This window comes from Dendropsophus ebraccatus, chromosome 1, assembly GCF_027789765.1.
Source record: "Dendropsophus ebraccatus isolate aDenEbr1 chromosome 1, aDenEbr1.pat, whole genome shotgun sequence".
Classification (NCBI taxonomy): Eukaryota; Metazoa; Chordata; class Amphibia; order Anura; family Hylidae; genus Dendropsophus; species Dendropsophus ebraccatus.
Genome location: NC_091454.1, coordinates 140,788,984 through 140,808,404, shown reverse-complemented (window position 1 = coordinate 140,808,404; position 19,421 = coordinate 140,788,984). Strand labels below are relative to the sequence as shown.

Genomic DNA, 19,421 nt, shown 5'->3' with positions numbered 1-19,421 from the left:
ATGTATAGTATAGTATATATATATATATATATATATATATATAGTGCATAGGCCTAAAAAACAGCAACAGTTTGTAGATACAGGATGGAACTGCAGATCCCCAAAATGCAGTAGTGTAGTACAACAGGCAAGAGTAGAGGAGCAGGGCTGCTGTCAGAGGTCTGTGTGGTCACATGACAGCAATAAAGAAGGACCAATCAGGAAGTGAGAATCACAGAGCTGTGCAGGAGGACAGTGACAGAAACTTTTCTATTCAGCAATGTGAATTGCTTTAGAGAGATTACCTCCATAGTCCTGTCCCCTGATGCAAGCCCCAGCCTGAAGTGGATCTGCTATGATTTGGAAGGTGAGGGGGACTTCCTGGGTCAGAGTACAGTACTGTAGACCCCGCTTTGCTGACCCTGAAAGTGCCACTGTTGTTATTACTTTCAAAATCTAAATAAACAGTAGATGTGAAATAAAGCAAGTTTGCAATTTACATTCCTTGTATATTTTGTTGTTATCATGCCGTAAAACAAAGCTGTACTTTAGAAATACAGGTCCAGTTTCCAGAAGGGAGATTTTCTGACCTGACCTATGCTGGTTAAAAAAAACAGACTAAACACAGGAATTCCGGCCAGTACAGAGAGTCATGGCTCAATGTGTCCAATCACATGACTGCCTTCTCTCTGTGAGCGCTCAGATGGCCTGGGATACACTGGGACACACACCACAAAGCATTTTATAGGCAGCAATACGGCCTAGCCAGGACATATAGAAGTATTTATAAGAGTTAATCTCTTGTTGTAGAGACATCAGGAGAGGGGGAAATGAACTTTGTAGAGTGATGAGGTAGGCGATACCCAAATACGGTATAGAAGTAGATTGCCAGTCTAGAGGGTATGTAGCTTTTAGTGAGGCCAACACCTGCGAGGGAACATTAAGGGGAAGGATCTGTGACTTGAGATTGTTAATTTTATAATAGGAGATGGTGCTGAACCTATGTAAGATATCAAAGGCGGCTTGAAGTGAGCGGATTGGGTCCGAAGTAATCAAGATGACGTTGTCCGCAAAGAGTGCAATTTTGGGGGGGGACAGAGATGGGGGACAGAGGGCAACCCTGTCGTGTCCAATTTGACAGGGTGAACTAGGGTGAACAGAGTGTACCATTTGCCACCAGATTGGAATATTAAAGTGTCACTGTCATTAAAAAAAAATTTTTTTTCAGAACTCAATAGTACAGGCGTTTTTAAGAAACTTTGTAATTGGGTTTATTAGCCAAAAAATTTTTATCATGAAAAAGCAGTTTGAAGCTCTCCCCCCTGTGTTCATTGTTCTCTATGGAGAGGGAGAGATGAGGCACCAAAAAAGGACAACAAAGAGTTAATTTACAGCTACATCACCAGGGTTTCTCCTCTGACACCAGCACTGACCTCTCTGACCTCTGAATAGGGTCTTTCAGCAGCTCCCTGTGGTGTAATCCTTTGTTCTCTGCTCTCTGCTGGCAACTAATCCCCCTCCTCCCCCCTCCCCTCTCCATAGAACAACCCAATTACAAAGTTTAAAATCGCCTGGACAATTGATTTCTGTCAAAAAAAAAGTGACACGTTAGTGACACTTTACGAGAATAGGCCTTCAAAGCCAAACTCCAGTACTGAAAACGCATATTGCCAGTTCCCCTTGTCAAATGCTTTCTCCATGTCAAAAGTAAGGAATGTGGCAGGGATATGATTCATCGCACAATGCTGAATTATTGAGATAAGCTTTCTTGTGTTGTCAGGTGCTTGTCTGCCATAAGTGAAGCCTACCTGGTCCCTCTTAACAAAGGAGAGAAGAATAGGGGCCAGTGTACTATTAGCTATTATTTTAGCGTAAATTTTCACATCTCCGTTAAGGAGAGAGATTGGTCAGTAGTTAGAGGTTTGGTCTGTAGGCTTCCCGAGTTTGGGGAGATAGTGATAATACGTGCTGCCAGCATTTCTTGGGAAAAGGAGCCGATGCTCCTAGCCATATTAAATATTTTTAGCAGGTAATGCGACAAGATACTAGAAATTTTTTTGTAATATGCGATATTTAATCCATCTGGCCCTGGGGCTTTGTGCAGTGTCATGGATTTAAGGGCATGGGCGATTTAGAAGGAGCTTATTTCTGCAGTGAGGGCTGATGGGGCATAAACGAGGGTAGGTGAAGCTGATCTAAGAATTTTTCGATATTAGTCTGATTTGGTTGGGGGGTGGTCGGATCATTATAGAGGTTGTAAAGATCACTATAATATGCCTTGAAAGCTTCAGCTATGTCTCTAGGGGATAATATAGGGGTCTGGGAAGACGGGTGTTTTATCAACGGAATAGCACTATTAGTGGCGCATGTTTTGAGTTTTCTAGCTAGGAGTTTGCCTGCTTTATTATCATGTGAATAGAAATTCAAGGGCATATTCATATTTATGAAGGAGATAGCGCAAATGGAGCCTCTCTTTATAAAGGAGGCAAGAGATTGCAAAAGATGGGGATATTTTATTTTTAGACTCTAATTGTTCTGTTTTGGAAATAGTAAGATGGACCTCCAAATTACTGCTTTTGATTAGGCTTTTAATCAATAAACATTTTTCTGTTTTATGATAAATACAGTGGTTCAGTATTTTTTGTAGGTTGGTTAGTAGTTTTGGTAGAACCCATATATTTGGCAATTGGGCCCTAAATACTTATTTCTCTATTACAGTGACATAAATTTTTCCTGTTTTTGGGATCTTTGCATGCTATATATTGGTATATGTTGTATATAATGGCAGCTAAATCATCAAAAGTTTTGATTGGTTTAGGTCTGAGTGTTCAGACCCGTACTGATCAGATGTAGCGTGTCTGAATTTAAAAAAAGATTCAGACTTATAATGGGCTCCTATAGAGCCTGACACTTTTTTTTTAACCCACGACATGCTGTACAGGTCTGAACATGTCCCTATGACATGTCCAAAGTTGTTAATAACCACAGGTACACTTTAAGGCCATGTTCACACACCATAACAACAAATGTTATAATGTACTCCTTTGAAGTTACCGTATAGAATGATGGCTGTAATTGATCATAACCGGACAAATTATGAACATGCTCATTTTACACAACCTGCTTTAGTAAAACAAAAAAATCAAAAACCTGTTTACACATTTATTACAGTTTTATTTTCACTCACAATTACAGTTGTAATTATCTTTTATTTTACTGTGTATGAACCTATCCTAAAAGTCAAGTCAAAAAGTCTTACATAAAATTTGTTTTGAAACTGCACAAAAAAATTAATCAATAAATAACAAAAAAAAAAAGTTGCAGTGTTTGTCATCATTCTACAAGAAAGAGAACAGCAAAACATTTAGTAATCTAATGCAAAGATTAAAGGGAACCCATCCCCATTAAAATGCTACAAAGGGAACCCATCACCATAAAAATGCTAAGCTATTGGCATCATGTTATAGAGCAGAATGAGCTAAGCAAATTGATGTAAATCTTTAAGGGAACCACTCAGTACACAGTTGTTCTCAAAAGTTTACAAACCTGTTAGAAAACTCTTTAGCATAGAAAAAGCAGAGGTTTCAATTAATAAATTTAGTAAAGTTACAGTTGTTCTGAAAAGTTTGCATACCCTGGCAGAATTTTTGCTTTCTTGTTTTTTCTTGTTTTTTTCCACTCTTGGTTAGAGGTTGGCTAAAGCCATTTATTGTCACACTACTGTGTTTTCTCTTTTGAAATCATAACAACAACCCTAAAACATCCAAATGACAATGCTCAAAAGTTTACATACCCCATTTCTAATACTGTGTATTGCCATCTTTAACATCAATGACAGCTTGGAGTCTTTTGTGGTAGTTGTGAATGAGGATCTTTATTTTCTCAGCTTGCCCATGGTTCCTGTTATCTGTGGTTCCTGCCTTTGACTGCCATCTGCTGTGAGTCCTGCTGTGTTCCAGTCTGCCTGCCTACCTGTCTCCAGCTGCATCTCAGCCGCCGCCACTAGCAAGCCAAGCCAGAGATAGTGACCTGGTGGTCGTCTGCCGCAGCAAATCCATACCGCCTTGCGGTGGGCACTGGTGAAGACAAGCGGCCCCTTAGACTCCGCTCCCTGCTGCGGCTTACATCATCGCTAGTGGTGGTACAGCGGATCCACTACAGTCGATACAACTGAGATGGCCACTCCAGAGTCTTCCCTTTGCCAGAAGAAAGCTATTACTGCGCAACGCCACAAAGTATCTTGCCTACAATACACAAAATAGCACAGAGACAAGCCTCAAAACATCTGGAACAGGGTAATTTGGAGACAAAAATCTAACTTTTTGGCTACAACCATAAACGTTACATTTGGCAAGGTGTCAACAAGGCCTATGGTGAAAGGAACACCATTACTACTGTAACGCATTGGGGATGATCTCTGATGTTTTGGGGATGTGTGAGATACAATGGCACAGAAAACTTGGTCAAACTTAAAGGAAAGATGAATGCAGCACATTATCAGCAAATACTGGGGGCAAATTGCACTTGGAGTTTCAACATCCAAAACACAAGGCCAAGTTGACTTGTAATTGGTTATAGCAGAACAAAATGAAGGTTCTGGAGAGGCCATCTGAGTCTTCTGACCTCAATATCATTGAGGCACTCTGGGGAGATCTCATGCACGCAGTTCATGCAAGACAGCCCAAGAATTTACAGGAACTGGAACTTGGCTTTTCGACTAGAAGAATGGGCAGCTTTACTATCTAAAAAAATAAAGACACTTATCCACTACTATAAAAGACTTCAAGCTGTCATTGATGTTAGAGGGGGCAATACACAGTATAAGAAATGTATGTAAACTTTTGATCAGGGTCATTTGGATGTTTTTGGTTTTCATTATGATTTAAAAAGAGAAAACACAGTAGTGTGACAAAAAAATGGCTTCACCCATCCACTATACATGAGTGGGAAAAAAGTTTTTGTGTTACCATTCATTTTCTCTGAAAAAAATGACAAGAAAGCAAAAAATTTTGCCAGGATACGTAAATTTTTTTAAGCACAACTGTAACTTGTAATTTACTGATTGAAACCTCAGATTTTTCCATGCTAAAGAGTCCAGTCCATTGAGTGACACTGCCCACTGGACTCAGTGAGCAGGGGATTTTAATCAACATGTTAGGGTGCCTTAACACAGGCAGATTTATCTGACAGATTATTGAAGCCAAAGCCTGGAGCAGACTATAAACAGAGAACAGGTCATAAAGAAAAGCCTGAGATTTCTCCCCTTTTCATATCCATTCCAGGCTTTGGCTTTAAAAATCTGTCAGATAAATCTCTCTGTGTAGAGAGATCTCCACCAACAGATCTGACGACAGATTATCTGCCAAAGATTTGAAGCCAAACCCAGGAGTGGATTTGAAAAGAGGAGAAATCCAGTCTTTCCCTTATGACCTGTTCTCTGTTTATAGTCTGTTCCTGGGTTTGGCTTCATATCTTTGGCAGATAATCGTCAGATCTGTTGGTGTAATAGGGCCTTTAGAAGTTATACTGAATTCTTTTCCACAAAGATACATACCAATCTGCTCAGTTCTTCCTGCTCTATAACTTGATGACAGTAGATTAGATAGCATTGTCTTGGTGACAGGTTCCCTTTAAAAAAAGAGGAAGCAGAAGTTCCAGCTGAGATCCTCTCCACGTCTCCTGCTGCTCTGCTGTGGACTGGCTCCCTTTTGGCTCAGCATCTGCATGGGCTGTATTGACACATGGCTTTTTTGCTGCAATTTCTCAGCTATTTTACCACAATTCCGCAACAATAGTGGCAAAACAGCTGCAAAAACGCCAGGTTTGAACATAGCCCAAGGGTCATGTAAGACGATGAATACTTTATAAAAAAAAAAAAAGCCTTAACATGGTTCAGTATCTTGCAGGCAGGGTCAATGACAAATTCTCACTGGACTTATCATGCAGCCCCTGATTACACAGGGCAATGTGCTGCTGACCAAGAATGATTTTTCACCTGCTAAAATTCTGCACTCAGCCAATGAATGAGCTTCACCCTATTTTATAGGGCCTTTATAGTATAGCTGGAGCCACTCTGACTGTGTCTGTGCTATTGCACAGTGACAGAGCAGCTCAGGGTCTTGACACTGGGTGGTGGAGATTACTAACTAGTCAATTGATAATTTTTTATATCAGAATCAGAAATATCAGAATAGCTTTAAAGGAGTTGTCCAGGAGGTTAAAAATAGAAATCTGATGGAGAAAAAGAAAATACCTGTTGCTCCATTACATTGTTTTACACCAGTATGTGTCTACTTTGCTGCAGCTATGATGTCATGTTCATTCACATGATCACTGCAGTCAATCATGTGAAGTGACATCATATAGTGTAGTAGGCAAAAGTGTAGTGCTTCGTATCACGTAGCAAACAATTACCTGACAAAATATTTCTCACAACAGTGAGTATATAAAGTAACTATAGACATATATCTATATTAGTAACAGCTTATAAACATGGTCTCAAAAAACAGTATTGGGCCACGACCACACAAACCTCTTTTTTTTGGCCGTTATTTTCGGGAGGTTGCCATTTTAAACTCAATGGCCTTTATTTCAAAATGACTTCTGTTACTCCGCAAATAATGTCAGTTGTTTTGAAATAGCTGTCGTTATTTGAGTTGAATATTCCAGCCGTCCAAAATACATTCATTAGGCAGCCAAAAAAAGACATGTGTGGTCATAGCCTAATACAGTGTGTCAGTAATGACAGGAGAATGCAATGTCATATCCAACACAAAACATGTAACATATATCTCACTAAAAAGATCCAATGACCTATTGAACGTCATAATTTCATTATCCCTATTTAAGCCTTTAGGGTTTGGTGTTTCAAGTGTTTCTAGTGTTAGAAGAACACTAAACCCTAAAGGCTTAAATGGGGATTATGGAATTATGTAATTTATTAATTACTTTTTAAAAAATGTTTCCTTCTCTTTCAGACTCAGTAACATTGAGGTTCAATAGGTCATTGCATCTTTTTTTTGAGTTTTATGTTACATGTTTTATGCTGGATAGGTTGTTGTATTGCCTTGTTGTTATTGACACCCCCCGGGGGTGTAAGCGCCCGCTGCTCCATCTGTCCTCCCTCACCTATGGATTGAAGTCGCATCGTATAATAAACTAAGCTTGGAAGCTCGGTGAGTGCCCCAGTCTCTCTCTCTACTTTTTATTGCATATGCTGTCCTGTTTTTCTGGGAGCACCCCTTCGCATCAGCTAATGCAGGTCTGATTCCTGTCAGTCAGCTCCATAGCGCTACTATCACCGGCAGTGCCGACCGCACTCTACCATTGCATACTTCTACTTTTATGCTTCCTCACTCTTAAATCTCTAATTCTGCCTTTCTATAAATTTAGCTACCCCCCTTTCATGAGGCAGGTTAAGCCTGTTGCCTTAGGGCCCTAGTACACAGAGAGATAAAATCTGCCGAATCAGGCCGATTCGGCAGATCATTGCTCTGTGTAATGAACACAACGATCAGCCGATTTCATAAATACCTGACAACGCTCTCTGTCTTCATAAATACCTGACAACGCTATCTGTCTTCATACATACCTGACCACACTCTCTGTCTTCATACATACCTGACCATGCTCTCTGTCTTCATACATACCTGACCACACTCTCTGTCTTCATACATACCTGACCACACTCTCTGTCTTCATACATACCTGACCATGCTCTCTGTCTTCATACATACCTGACCACACTCTCTGTCTTCATACATACCTGACCATGCTGTCTTCATACATGCCTGACCACCTTCCTATCTTCTGCCTGCTGTCATCAACCACTGGTGGTACAGCAGAGCCAGTCTCTGAAGTGACAGGCCGCACAGCCAATCACTGGCCACGACTCGTAAATTGGCTGATCATCCTGTCACTTCAGAGGTTGCCTGAAAAACTGGGAAGAAGACAAGAAGGTACCAGCGGGCAGGCAGAAGCACAGGCGAGCGTGGTCAGGTATGTATGAACTTTATTATTTTACACTAGGCAAGGGCTGCACAGACATTGCTAATGATGTCCGTGCAACAAGGTCAAGCTGTGTAATAGGTTTAGAAAATGAGCGCCAATCTAGCAGATTAGCACTCATTTACATTATTGATTGGGCCTTGTAATATGGCTTAAATTCTGCTTGAATTCTGCCTGAAAACTTTCTGCTTCAATTCCTCGAGAATTGCTCAGTGTGCACATACCCCAATTCCTCGAGAATTCCTCAGTGTGAACCCACCCTTAGGGCGGGTTCACACTACGGAATTCTCGCGGACAATGTCCGCAGAATTCCGTCAGCTGTCCGCCCGCACATCTGGGCGCCTTTCCGCCGGCCCCATAGACACCATTCTATGGGCCGGCGTATTCCGCTATACGCTGAAAGAAGTGTCATGTCACTTCTTTTAGTGGATCGCGGAATACGCCGGCCCCTCTATGGAGCCGGCAGAAAAAACGCGTGCCCGTGCGGGCGAACAGCTGACGGAATTTCGCAGACATTGTCCGCGAGAATTCCGTAGTGTGAACCCGCCCTTAGGGTGGGTTTACACTGAGGAATTCTCGAGGAATTGTTCACACTGCAGAATTTCCGAGCAGACTTTTCTGCTGTAGATCTGCTAGAGGAATCCTATAGAAGTCAATGGGGGGCTCAAATTCTGCTTGAATTCTGCCTCAAAACTTTCTGCTTCAATTCCTCGAGAATTGCTCAGTGTGCACATAGCCTTACAGGAGGAATTTCAAGCAGAATTTAAGAGGGGATTCCTCTTCAACTCCTCGTCTTTTGCTCAGTGTGCATGAGCCCTGTGGCAGCACACTTTAGTACCTGCAGGGAGCAGCATTTTGGTAGCTATGCAGATCCTGAAATAAAAAGCATAAGCTGTCTGTCACAGGAAGTAGTTCTGTGGCTGCATGCTATGATTTAACTATGACAGTGCTGGGGAAATTTAAGAAGTCTCTTCTTCCTTATAGTAAGGCCGGAGAGCCACAGACAGCAGTTCTGCGTTGAATTCCTTCTTTGGGTGGGTTCAGACTGAGGAATTCTCGCAGACAATGTCCGCGGAATTCCGTCAGCTGTCCGCCCGCACATCTGGGCGCCTTTCCGGAGGCCCCACAGACACCATTCTATAGGCCGGCGTATTCCGCTATACGCTGAAAGAAGTGTCATGTCACTTCTTTCAGCAGATCGCGGAATACGCCTGCCCATAGAATGGCGACTATGGAGCCGGCGGAAAAGCGCGTGCCCGTGCGGGTGGACAGCTGACGGAATTCCGCAGACATTTTCTGCGAGAATTCCTCAGTCTGAACCCACCCCTAGCTAGAAACCCTTCCCCCTGCCAGCTTTAAGTAGAGTTCCCTTTTGGCTCAGCATCTGCATGGGCTGCTGACAGGAGCAATTACAGTGGTAGCTCGGTTCTCGAACTTAACCCTTTGAGGACCAAGCCCAAAATAACCCAGTGGACCGCGCATATTTTTATTTTTTGCGTTTTCGTTCTTTCCTCCTCCCCTTCTAAGAGCTCTAGCACTTTCATTTTTCTATCTACAGGGCCATGTAAGGGCTTGTTTTTTCAGGAATAGTTGTACTTTGTAATGGCGTCTTTCATTTTACCATAACATGATGGAACCCCAAAATATTATTTATGAAAATATAAATAGGTGAAATTGGAAAAAATATTGCAATATTATAACTTTTAGGGGTTACTGTGTCTATGTACTGCACTATATGGTAAAAGCGACATGATACCATTATTCTATAGGTCAGTCTGAACACAATCATAGGCAGGTTTACACAGATTCTCTAAGGTTATTTTTTTTTTTTATGAAATAATGGAATAAAATGGTCCTATTGTGACTCTTATAACGGCTTTAGCTTTTCACCTATGGGGCTGTATGGGGTGTCATTTACATGATCTGTACTTTTTATTAATACCATATTTGTGAGGATCGGACGTTTTTATCACTTTCTATAATATATATATATATATATATATATATATATATATATATATAGTAACAAAAAATCAGCAATCCTGGCACTTTTTTCCCTTCGTTTACAACATTCACCATTCGTGATGACGGTTGTTATATTTTAATAGATCGCACAATTACGCACGCTATGGTATATATAATATGTTTATTAATTTAACTATTTTTTATGTTATATTTATTTATGTTTTATTTATATAATAGGTTGGGGGGGTGATTTTGATCTTTATTGGGGAGGGGCTTTGGTGTATTTTTAAAAACATTTTTATTTTTTTTTACATTTTAGGTCCCCTTGGGGTACTTTTACAAGCAATGATTAGATTGTATACACTGATCATTCTTATACAGTACTGTACTATATCTGAAGCCTCACCAGTGCTAAACTCACCACGTATAACCCACCATCCACGCTCTCAAAAACGTTCAGATACCGAGTATCAGTACACCAAAGCAAACTTTCCTTGAAAATACAGTTTGAGTTCCAAGCAGTTAGAGAACCGAGCAATTTGAGAACCGAAGTACCACTGTTTCTCAAGGGACGATTTAAGGCTGTGTTGACACGTTTTTTTTGCTGTAATTTTCCTACTATTTTACCATAATTGTGCAGTTTCAGGTAAAATAGTGGCAAAGCAGTTGCAAAAACGCCAGATGTGAACACAGTCCAAGGGTCCTATTGTTCAGTGTCTTGCAGGCAAGGTCAATGACAAATTCTGACTGGACTTATCATAAAGCCCCTAATTACACATGTGCTGCTGACCAAGAATGATTTTTCACCTGCTAAAACTGTGCAATCAGCCAATTAACAAGCTTCACCCTATGTTATAGGGCCTTTAGGCTAGATTTACACTGGACATATCGGACGAGTTTGCAGTGAAATCCGCTGTGGATGCCTCTCCTGTCAGTGTCAATGTGATTTTTTTTTTTGCATAAATTAAGTAATTTTAAGAAACTTTGTAATAGCTTTTAACCTCTTAAGGACGGAGCCAATTTTCGTTTTTGCGTTTTCATTTTTTCCTCCTTGTGTTTAAAAGGCCATAGCACTTGCATTTTTCCACCTAGAGACCCACATGAGCCCTTATTTTTTGCGTCACTAATTGACCAAATTAAATGTGTGGTGAAATTGAACAAAAAAAAAAAGGATTTTGTTAATTTGGGGGTTATTTGTTTTTCCGCCATTCGCCCTGGGGGAGAATATATAACTAGTTATATATGTTCCTCAAGTCGTTACAATTACAACAATATATAACATGTATAACTTTTCTTTTATCTGATGGCTTGTAAAAAATTCAAACCATTGTTTACAAATATCTGTTCCTTAAAATCGCTCCATTCCCAGGCTTATAACGCTTTTATCCTTTGGTCTATGGGGCTGTGTGAGGTGGCACTTTTGCGCCATGATGTTTACTTTCTATCGGTACCTTGATTGCGCATGTACGACTTTTTGATCACTTTTTATTACATTTTTTCTGGATTTGATGCAACCAAAAATGTGCAATTTTGCACTTTGGGATTTTTTTGCGCTTATGCCGTTTACCGTGCGAGATCAGGAATGTGATTAATTAATAGTTTGGGCGATTACACATGTGGCGATACCAAACATGTTTATTTATTTTCATTTATAACATGGGGAAAGGGGGGTGATTTAAACTTTTATTAGGGGAGGGGGCTTTTTATTAACAACAACACTTTTTTTTTTTTTTTAAACACAAATACTAGAAACCCCCCTGGGGGACTTCTAGTATATTTACTCTGATCTCTCATTGATCTATGCTGTATATAGTTATACAGCATAGATCGATGAGATAGGCATTTGATTGCTTTCGGCTGCTGCAGCTGAAAACAACCAAGTGCCGAGCCGGGATTAGCTCCATTTTGGCGAAGACCCCAGCAGGTATTAGACACGGAGATCGCTCCTCCAGGACAACTTCCCGGGGGCGATCTCCGCCACTAGACACCAGGGACGGCTGCATACAAGTGATCAGATGCAGCTGTTAACTTTGTTAGCGGGCACGGCTACTTGTTACTTAATTAGCGGGCACGGCGATCGGACTGTGCCCACTAATAGCTGCTGTCCCGGGCTACACGCGGCACCTTTGATTTCGGCGGTTCAGAGCGGGGTCACCACGCGGCCCCGCTCTGAACACCTCTTGCGGACGCATGACGTACCGGTACGTCATGCGTCCTTAAGAGGTTAAAAAGCACTACAAATCCTCTTTCTGTAATAAAAAAAATGTTTTGCAGCCTCCTCTCTCCCCCTCCCCCTCACAGAGCAAAGTGAAGAAGAATTTGCTGAGTCCATTATAACCTATAGATGGGGTAGGGGGATAAGTGAGCAGGAAGAGGAGAGAACCAGCTCTACTGTTTGGAGACTGTCTAGGCACATAAAACACTTGATTCAGAGGATAGAAAGGTCAGTGCTTCCCTGGAAACTTGATGATATGCTCTGCAGGGCTGCCTTTTCTCCTCTTAGTGCTCACTCATCCCCCTCGGCCCCTACCCCCTCTATAGACCATAATGGTAGTACAGAAGTACAGAAGAAAATCCTTTTGCTTGATAAAACTTATTTCAGAGTTTCCTAAAATCGCTTGTACTATTGAAATTTAATAATTTCTGAAAAGTGACATTTAAATGACAATTACGCTTTAACTGTATGTGCTCCAGATTAGAAGTGCGTACAGTTAAAGGGTCCTATACAAGAAAAAAGGTTGGAGCTACTATAGTTACTAAGGATGGATGCTGCCAATGTTCCAACCACAGAACATACTACCAATTAAGGACAAAGAAACAATAAATGGTGCACCCACATATATATTTCAGAAAATCAATAACAATTTTATTATTCTGCTTACATCAAAACATGACAAATGGAAATACAGATTAAAAAAAAAAACTTAAAAACCCACTAAGGGGTAAACCATCACAAGGGAGATGTGGAAAAATATACACTCCCACCGTAGCCCCAAACACAATATTTAGTCAAAGCCCTGTTTACTATATTACGCAATCCCTATAATGTAAACTGAAAACCCTGTATGTAAACCTATTTAAAGTGCAAGTGCCCACATTAATAAACAGATCAATAAATAGGTAATAAATTCATGAAAATAACCATACATCTAATAGTGACCATACTTTAGCAAAGCACTCTGATACCTTAAAATAAACTGCCTCCATGTGACAAACAAAGGAATCAATGTATAACAAAAAATAAAGATCACATATCACCTAGGGCTTTGAAATGGGGCTCCAAACTGCACACCCTACGCGTGATTTCATCAGGGGTCAGTTAAAGGGTCAGCGTCAACATCCGGTGGGACTTGCCCAGGTGCTAGCGCTGGCCTAGGCTGCCAAGCACTGCATTTAATTCTGCACAGTTTAGGGATGTACATCTGGAGCTGTCTGGAATTCCAGATGCTCCATACGGTTCTATGGGGCCTCTTTGCCAGAATTACAGACAATTATAGGACATGTCCTGTAATTTCTAGACCTATTTTCCATGCCCATTAAAACCCTATGGGTCAGGAAATCTATCCAGATTTCCTGATAAGAAATCCGTATAGATTTTCTTAACCTGTGAAGGGGGCCCAACACTCTGTGCCAACATTAATGTGTGGAATTTATTATGATTTCTTAATAGTAGAAAGCTAATCTTCTTTTGGAGCCTAAGGGGGACATTTATTAAGTACACCAGTGTGTGCACAGAATAAAACCTACGGCAGCTCAGACCTGATGTAGGTTTCCTTATAATGTTCCTGTGAGAAAAATGATAAATTCAGTGGATCCAGAGTCTGCTCCCCTTATTCCGCCCCCTCCCCAATAGGCATAGAGGGGCCAGATGCCTTTCTAAGGCTGGGTTCACACACTGTATACTTCAGGCAGTATTTGGTCCTCAAGTCAGGTCCTCATAGCAACCAAAACCAGGAGTGGATTGAAAACACAGAAAGGCTCTGTTCACACAATGTTGAAATTGAGTGGATGGCCGTCATATAACGGTAAATAACTGCCATTATTTCAATATAACAGCCGTTGTTTTAAAATAACAGCAAAAATTTGCCATTAAATGACGGCCATCCACTCAATTACAACATTATGTAAACAGATCCTTTCTGTGTTTTCAATCCACTCCTGGTTTTGGTTGCTATACAGCCTCACAAATACAGCCTCAAATATACATAGTGTGAACCCAGCCTAAAGAAGAATTAGTCAGCTGGCTGGATGAAGCTATGTGGGGGTGATCTGTTGTCTCTGCCTTCATTTGTGATCGTCCAGGTCTAGCCATAGATATAAAAACATATATATACATATGTAATTTCTCTGGTAACACCTTTGTCTGGTTTCCGTTTATAAAGGAAACCGCTTAATGGTTTGTGATATGTAAAAAATGTTATAAATATAAATAAATAAACATGTTTGGTATCGCCGGGTGCGTTATCGCCCGAACTATTAATTTATCACATTCCTGATCTCGCACGGTAAATGGCGTAAGCACAAAAAAATCCCAAGGTGCAAAATTGTGCATTTTTGGTCGCATCAAATCCAGAAAAATTGTAATAAAAAGCGATCAAAAAGTCACATATGTGCTATCAAGGTATAGAAAGAACACATCATGGCGCAAAAAATTACACCTAACACAGCCCTATAGACCATAGGATAAAAGTGTTATAAGCCTGGGAAAAGAGCCATTTTAAGGAACATATATTTGTTAACAATGGTTTGAATTTTTTTTACAAGCCATCACATGATATAAAAGTTATACATGTTACATATCATTGTAATCGTAACGACTTGAGGAACATATATAACAAGTCAGTTTCACCCCAGGGCGAACGGCGTAAAAAAGAAATACCCTCCAAATAAAAGAAATGCATTGGTTTTTTTTTCAATTTCACCACACATTGAATTTTTTCCTGCTTTTTGCAATGTACTTTATGCAAAAATTCAGCCTGTCATTGCAAAGTACAATTAGTGGCGCAAAAAATAAGGGCTCATGTGGGTTTCTAGGTGAAAAAATGCAAGTGCTATGGCCTTTTAAGCACAAGGAGAAAATTTAAATTGTCCTGGTCCTCTAAGGGTTAATATGTGGTGGGGGAGAGCAAGCTTTTTTTAAGGGGGGGGGGGCACCAAAAGTGCATGCGTCACTTTGACATATCATTTTGAGAACTGATTGCATGACAGGCCCATAGAGCTGAGAAGTCTGTCTCAGTGGTGTGGATAGAGCTGCGAGAGAACATGCTTAGCATGCAGTTCTTCTAGCTATATTTAATGATCGGAGGGAGTCTAAGCACTGGGTTCCCAACAGATCCAAACTAATCTCAATGACATGTCAAAAGCGACAGTACTTTCCGGCTATGTTCTCACTACATACTAACAATGGGCGTTCTTTAGTGGAGGGCCGTTGTTGTAAAACTTTAGCCAGAATTAATGATCATGAACATTAATTCTGGCCATGGTTTTACAACAACGGCCATTGTTTGCACTCATTTGAACATAGTGGGATCATAGCCTTAATCTTAGGTTTCCTAATGCAATAATGCAAACACAACAAAATTTGTTACGTAAAGATTTTCTATTATTGCCACAGAAATAGAAACCTGGAACTAGAGGAATGATTGCTTGTAAAAGATAGTAGGCATCACAATTGTGGTTTCATCAATCTATACATAAGATTGCACAACTTTAAAAAAACAAGTCATTTTTGGGCTTGAGGCTCCTGTCAGACTAAGATTTTGCATGGCGTTTTTTTGGTCTGAAAACCACCACATAAAAATGCTTAATTTTGGTGTTCGTTTTGGTGTAAATTAGTATAAAAATATTCTTTTTTTTTCTGGCGTTTTATCCTCTGCATTTTTTAATACAAGTCATGTTCCTTCATTATGTGATTTTAGGATTTCTGTAGTAGAATTTAGAAAAAAAAACACCCTAAAAAAACACCAAAAAGTATATAGACATAGCATTTTATGGTGTCTCCCCCCCCCCCCCCCTTCCCCCTTTCCCAAAGTCTGTGAGAGGGAAAATGGCACATTTCTTGAAGAAAAAAAAAGTTGTGATTTAGCAAAGAGCAGGAAAATGCCAAAATGCCTTTAAAGGGGAACTATCAGCAGGTTAGATGAATCTAACCTGCTGATAGCCCCTTACTGCACAGGAGACACTGCAGGTAAGTCTACTGTGAAGGTATGTCTCTTCATCCTCTGCACCATTCCATGTACTTAATCCTTTACTCCATAGCCCAATCAGACTGTTTGTGGCACTGGGTCACCATTAGGAGCACTGCCCTACCACCAAAAAGCTGTTCTGCCCCGGCTGGATTGTCGCTATGGGGATGGGGCAGTGCTCCTAACGGTCTTACCAGACAGAGGTGTAAACAACTAAGTGCATGGGAACTGCACTGAGCATGCAGGTAAGGGACAAACCTTCATCCTGTGTCTCCTGGGTGATAGGGGGCTATCAGCAGAATAGATTTGTCTAACCTGCTGATAGTTTCCCTTTAAAAAATGCTAACACCTATTGCAAAATGTCTATCTAAAATACTCACATCTCCTTACTTTAGATCTCCCTTCTAAGCCTGGTTTTCTCATCGCTTGGGAACAAGAACTTAATATTTCACTGACTCAGGAGGAGGTTAAGTTCATACTCTCTCACTCTCATGGGTTTTCCAACTCTATCACCACTCAGGAAAATTCTTACAAAATCTTAACTAGATGGTATCGTACGCCATATCAGCTTCATAGATGGGGACTTATACCCACAGATTTATGTTGGAGATGTGGCAACTTGGGAGGCACATTAACGCACATTTTTTTTACATGCCCTGTGCTTACCCCTTTCTGGACACAAGTGACCAAAGCTATAGAGGAAATGTGTGCTCAGCCTATTGACATGACCCCACAATTGGTACTTTTATGGCTACCCTCCACAAATATTCACTTGTCCAAACAGAACCTTTTGGTTCATCTTCTCACTGCCGCCAAGTTGCTCATACCCATACATTGGAAACAAACTACACCTCCATCTATATCTGAATAGTACGCCAAAATAGAACACATACGCACCATGGAAGAACTAGCAAGCTGGACTCTACCATCCCTTACTACCTTCTTAAAACTGTGGACCCCTTGGCTACAATACATCCTAGCTCACCAAGTGACACTGCAAACCAGACAGTCCACATAGTACGGAACCTTACAATCTCTCATTTCCTCTCTCTCATGTGACAACAGCAACCCCCCCCCCCCCGCTCTCACCCTCTACCCCCTGTAGTTGATTGTCTTGTGTTTGTCGGTCTGTCTTATATGTTAGTTCATTCACGTTCTATATAGTAGAATCTCCTCCGCTGAAACTCTTCACCACTCTCATCGATACACTGATAAGATGTCTCCCGATTGAGTATGTAGCTTAATTAAATGTTATCTTACTATATTCTCCTTCATATGACGCTACGTACCTACCTCTCTTCTAATGTTAAGTTGATGACGATTTATAACTTCGTTCTTATATGTCATTTTCTTTGTTCACTGTTAATCGCCACCCTTTGGCTTTGTATGTTTGCGACTCAAACCAAAAACATTAAATAAAGAATGTTTTAAAAAATAAAATGCTAACACAAAAACACCATGAGGATATGGCCTTTATATATTTTCCTACTGACTCTGAACTAAAATCTAGCTACATTTTTGAGCTAAAAAGCCAATTTGCCATTTTTATTGCCTTTATTTGTTTATTTTATTTTAAATGCCTAGTGTGACAGCACATGTTTAATCACACCATTTTTTTGGGCATCCACACAGACATGTAGGCTCTTTCCTTTATTCTACTAGCTATATTTGTGTAGTTTCTATATGTAACATATTGGGGTACGTATACATTAGGATTTCATTTGTTTTAATATAGCTCTGCGTGGACAAGCACAAGAAACACCTTTGGTTCAAGCTTTTTTAATTCGTTTTTATTGTTCACTGCTAAACTAAAATTTGCCTACATATTATTTACATGAACTGACCATTATGAGGAAACCAAATACGGTATGTGCAGGTGATATAACTGTACGTTTTGTGATATTTTTGATACTTTATTTTACAATATTTTATACTTGTTATTACATCTCTTTTTAGATACATAAATTGACTTTGAATTTACAGTAATTTTACTATATTAATTCACTATGTTGTGCCCGTACACATCTGTTATGCCACAGGATGCCCTAACATGCTTGTAGAAAAGAGAGCCCTGGGTATCTAAGCCTTTGTTCACAAAACAATGCCAGCCTCAAAGATTTGTTGCCGAGACTCTTGGGTAAAATGCCAGTCCTCCCTCTTTACAGTGCTATGATCAGGTATAATGGGGCAAGATAACTGGTGGATAGGGTGTGTTTCCACATATACATTCAGATTGCGATCCAAACGCTGTGGAAACTATGCCCCCATCATCAGTTATGGACAGAATACGGCAATTGATTTTCCCCTTTTACTCCATGAACTGAAAACTCTTCATACCAAATAAACACAGACTGTTATCTATTATGCATATAAAATAACATATGTTAAGATAAGACAGAGTCATGTTCAATGTAGGGTTATATGGCCTTCCTACAATCAGCCCTTTCAGAAAAGAAAAGCTCCAGGACTGATATTTGGGGACTTGCTGTATGACACTGGGGGTTAAGAAAAGGTGAATACAACTTAATGTTTAGATACTCCTTTTACATTGTGAATCCCCTAGAGACAAGAAGTCCCATTGCTGCATGCTTCAGTGATCAGCTCTTACTGCAGCGTTACCCCTGTGCAAATTTGTGTGGTTCAAATCATCTAGGAAAAATAGTAAAAAAAAAATAAGCACTTACCCAGAAAGCATCCTTAAACTCCAACAGTGCCATGCTTGTATCTTCACATATAATCCTATGGTTTCTTTCAATCTAGATGGTTGATTTCAGTTTGAAGACGTCACCAGATGTAAGTAAGAGAGTCTGTGACCACCAGTATATTTCTTATAGTTTCTCCAGTCCAGCTTTGAATATTTACCTTCTATTGCAATGATAAATCTAGTCTGTTACATAAAAAGAAGCCTGAGAAATATGCAGTATCTGCCAGGAAGGACACGGAATATATATATGTACGGATATAGCTTGATATAGCCGAGAGACTTGGGTGGCTGTAGGTAAACTGTGGCTTTATCAAGACCTTCTAGTTCTCTAAAAAGTAAGAGCAGAGTCACACAGGAAGTTATACTTCTGAGACCTGTTTGCAGATGAGGAAGATCTACGCGATTCTCGGAAACTGTGCACAGCAACACAAAGGTGAAGAAAGTCTGCACATTTCACAGGGTATAATGCGCAGTGTGGTGTAAACTAGGCCTAAAATTACAACGACCTGTTGGGGTCCTTATGTAAATGGACTGTGCGTGTAAATGGTTGTGTAATACCCTGTGCATCTATACTCATAAGC

General features: G+C 40.3%; 1 protein-coding gene across 2 annotated transcripts in view; it reads right to left on the bottom strand.

Moving 5' to 3' along the window:
• PSTPIP1 (proline-serine-threonine phosphatase interacting protein 1) overlaps nt 1–19,169 on the bottom strand; it is a 62,680-nt gene extending 43,511 nt beyond the window's left edge. For both annotated transcript variants that reach the window (XM_069956329.1, XM_069956330.1), the window contains exon 1: nt 18,821–19,169. In XM_069956329.1, the coding sequence (XP_069812430.1) occupies nt 18,821–18,853 (33 nt within the window). In that variant the 5' untranslated portion in view covers nt 18,854–19,169. The remainder of the gene's footprint in view (nt 1–18,820) is intronic.
• Between the last annotated feature and the right edge of the window lie 252 nt (nt 19,170–19,421).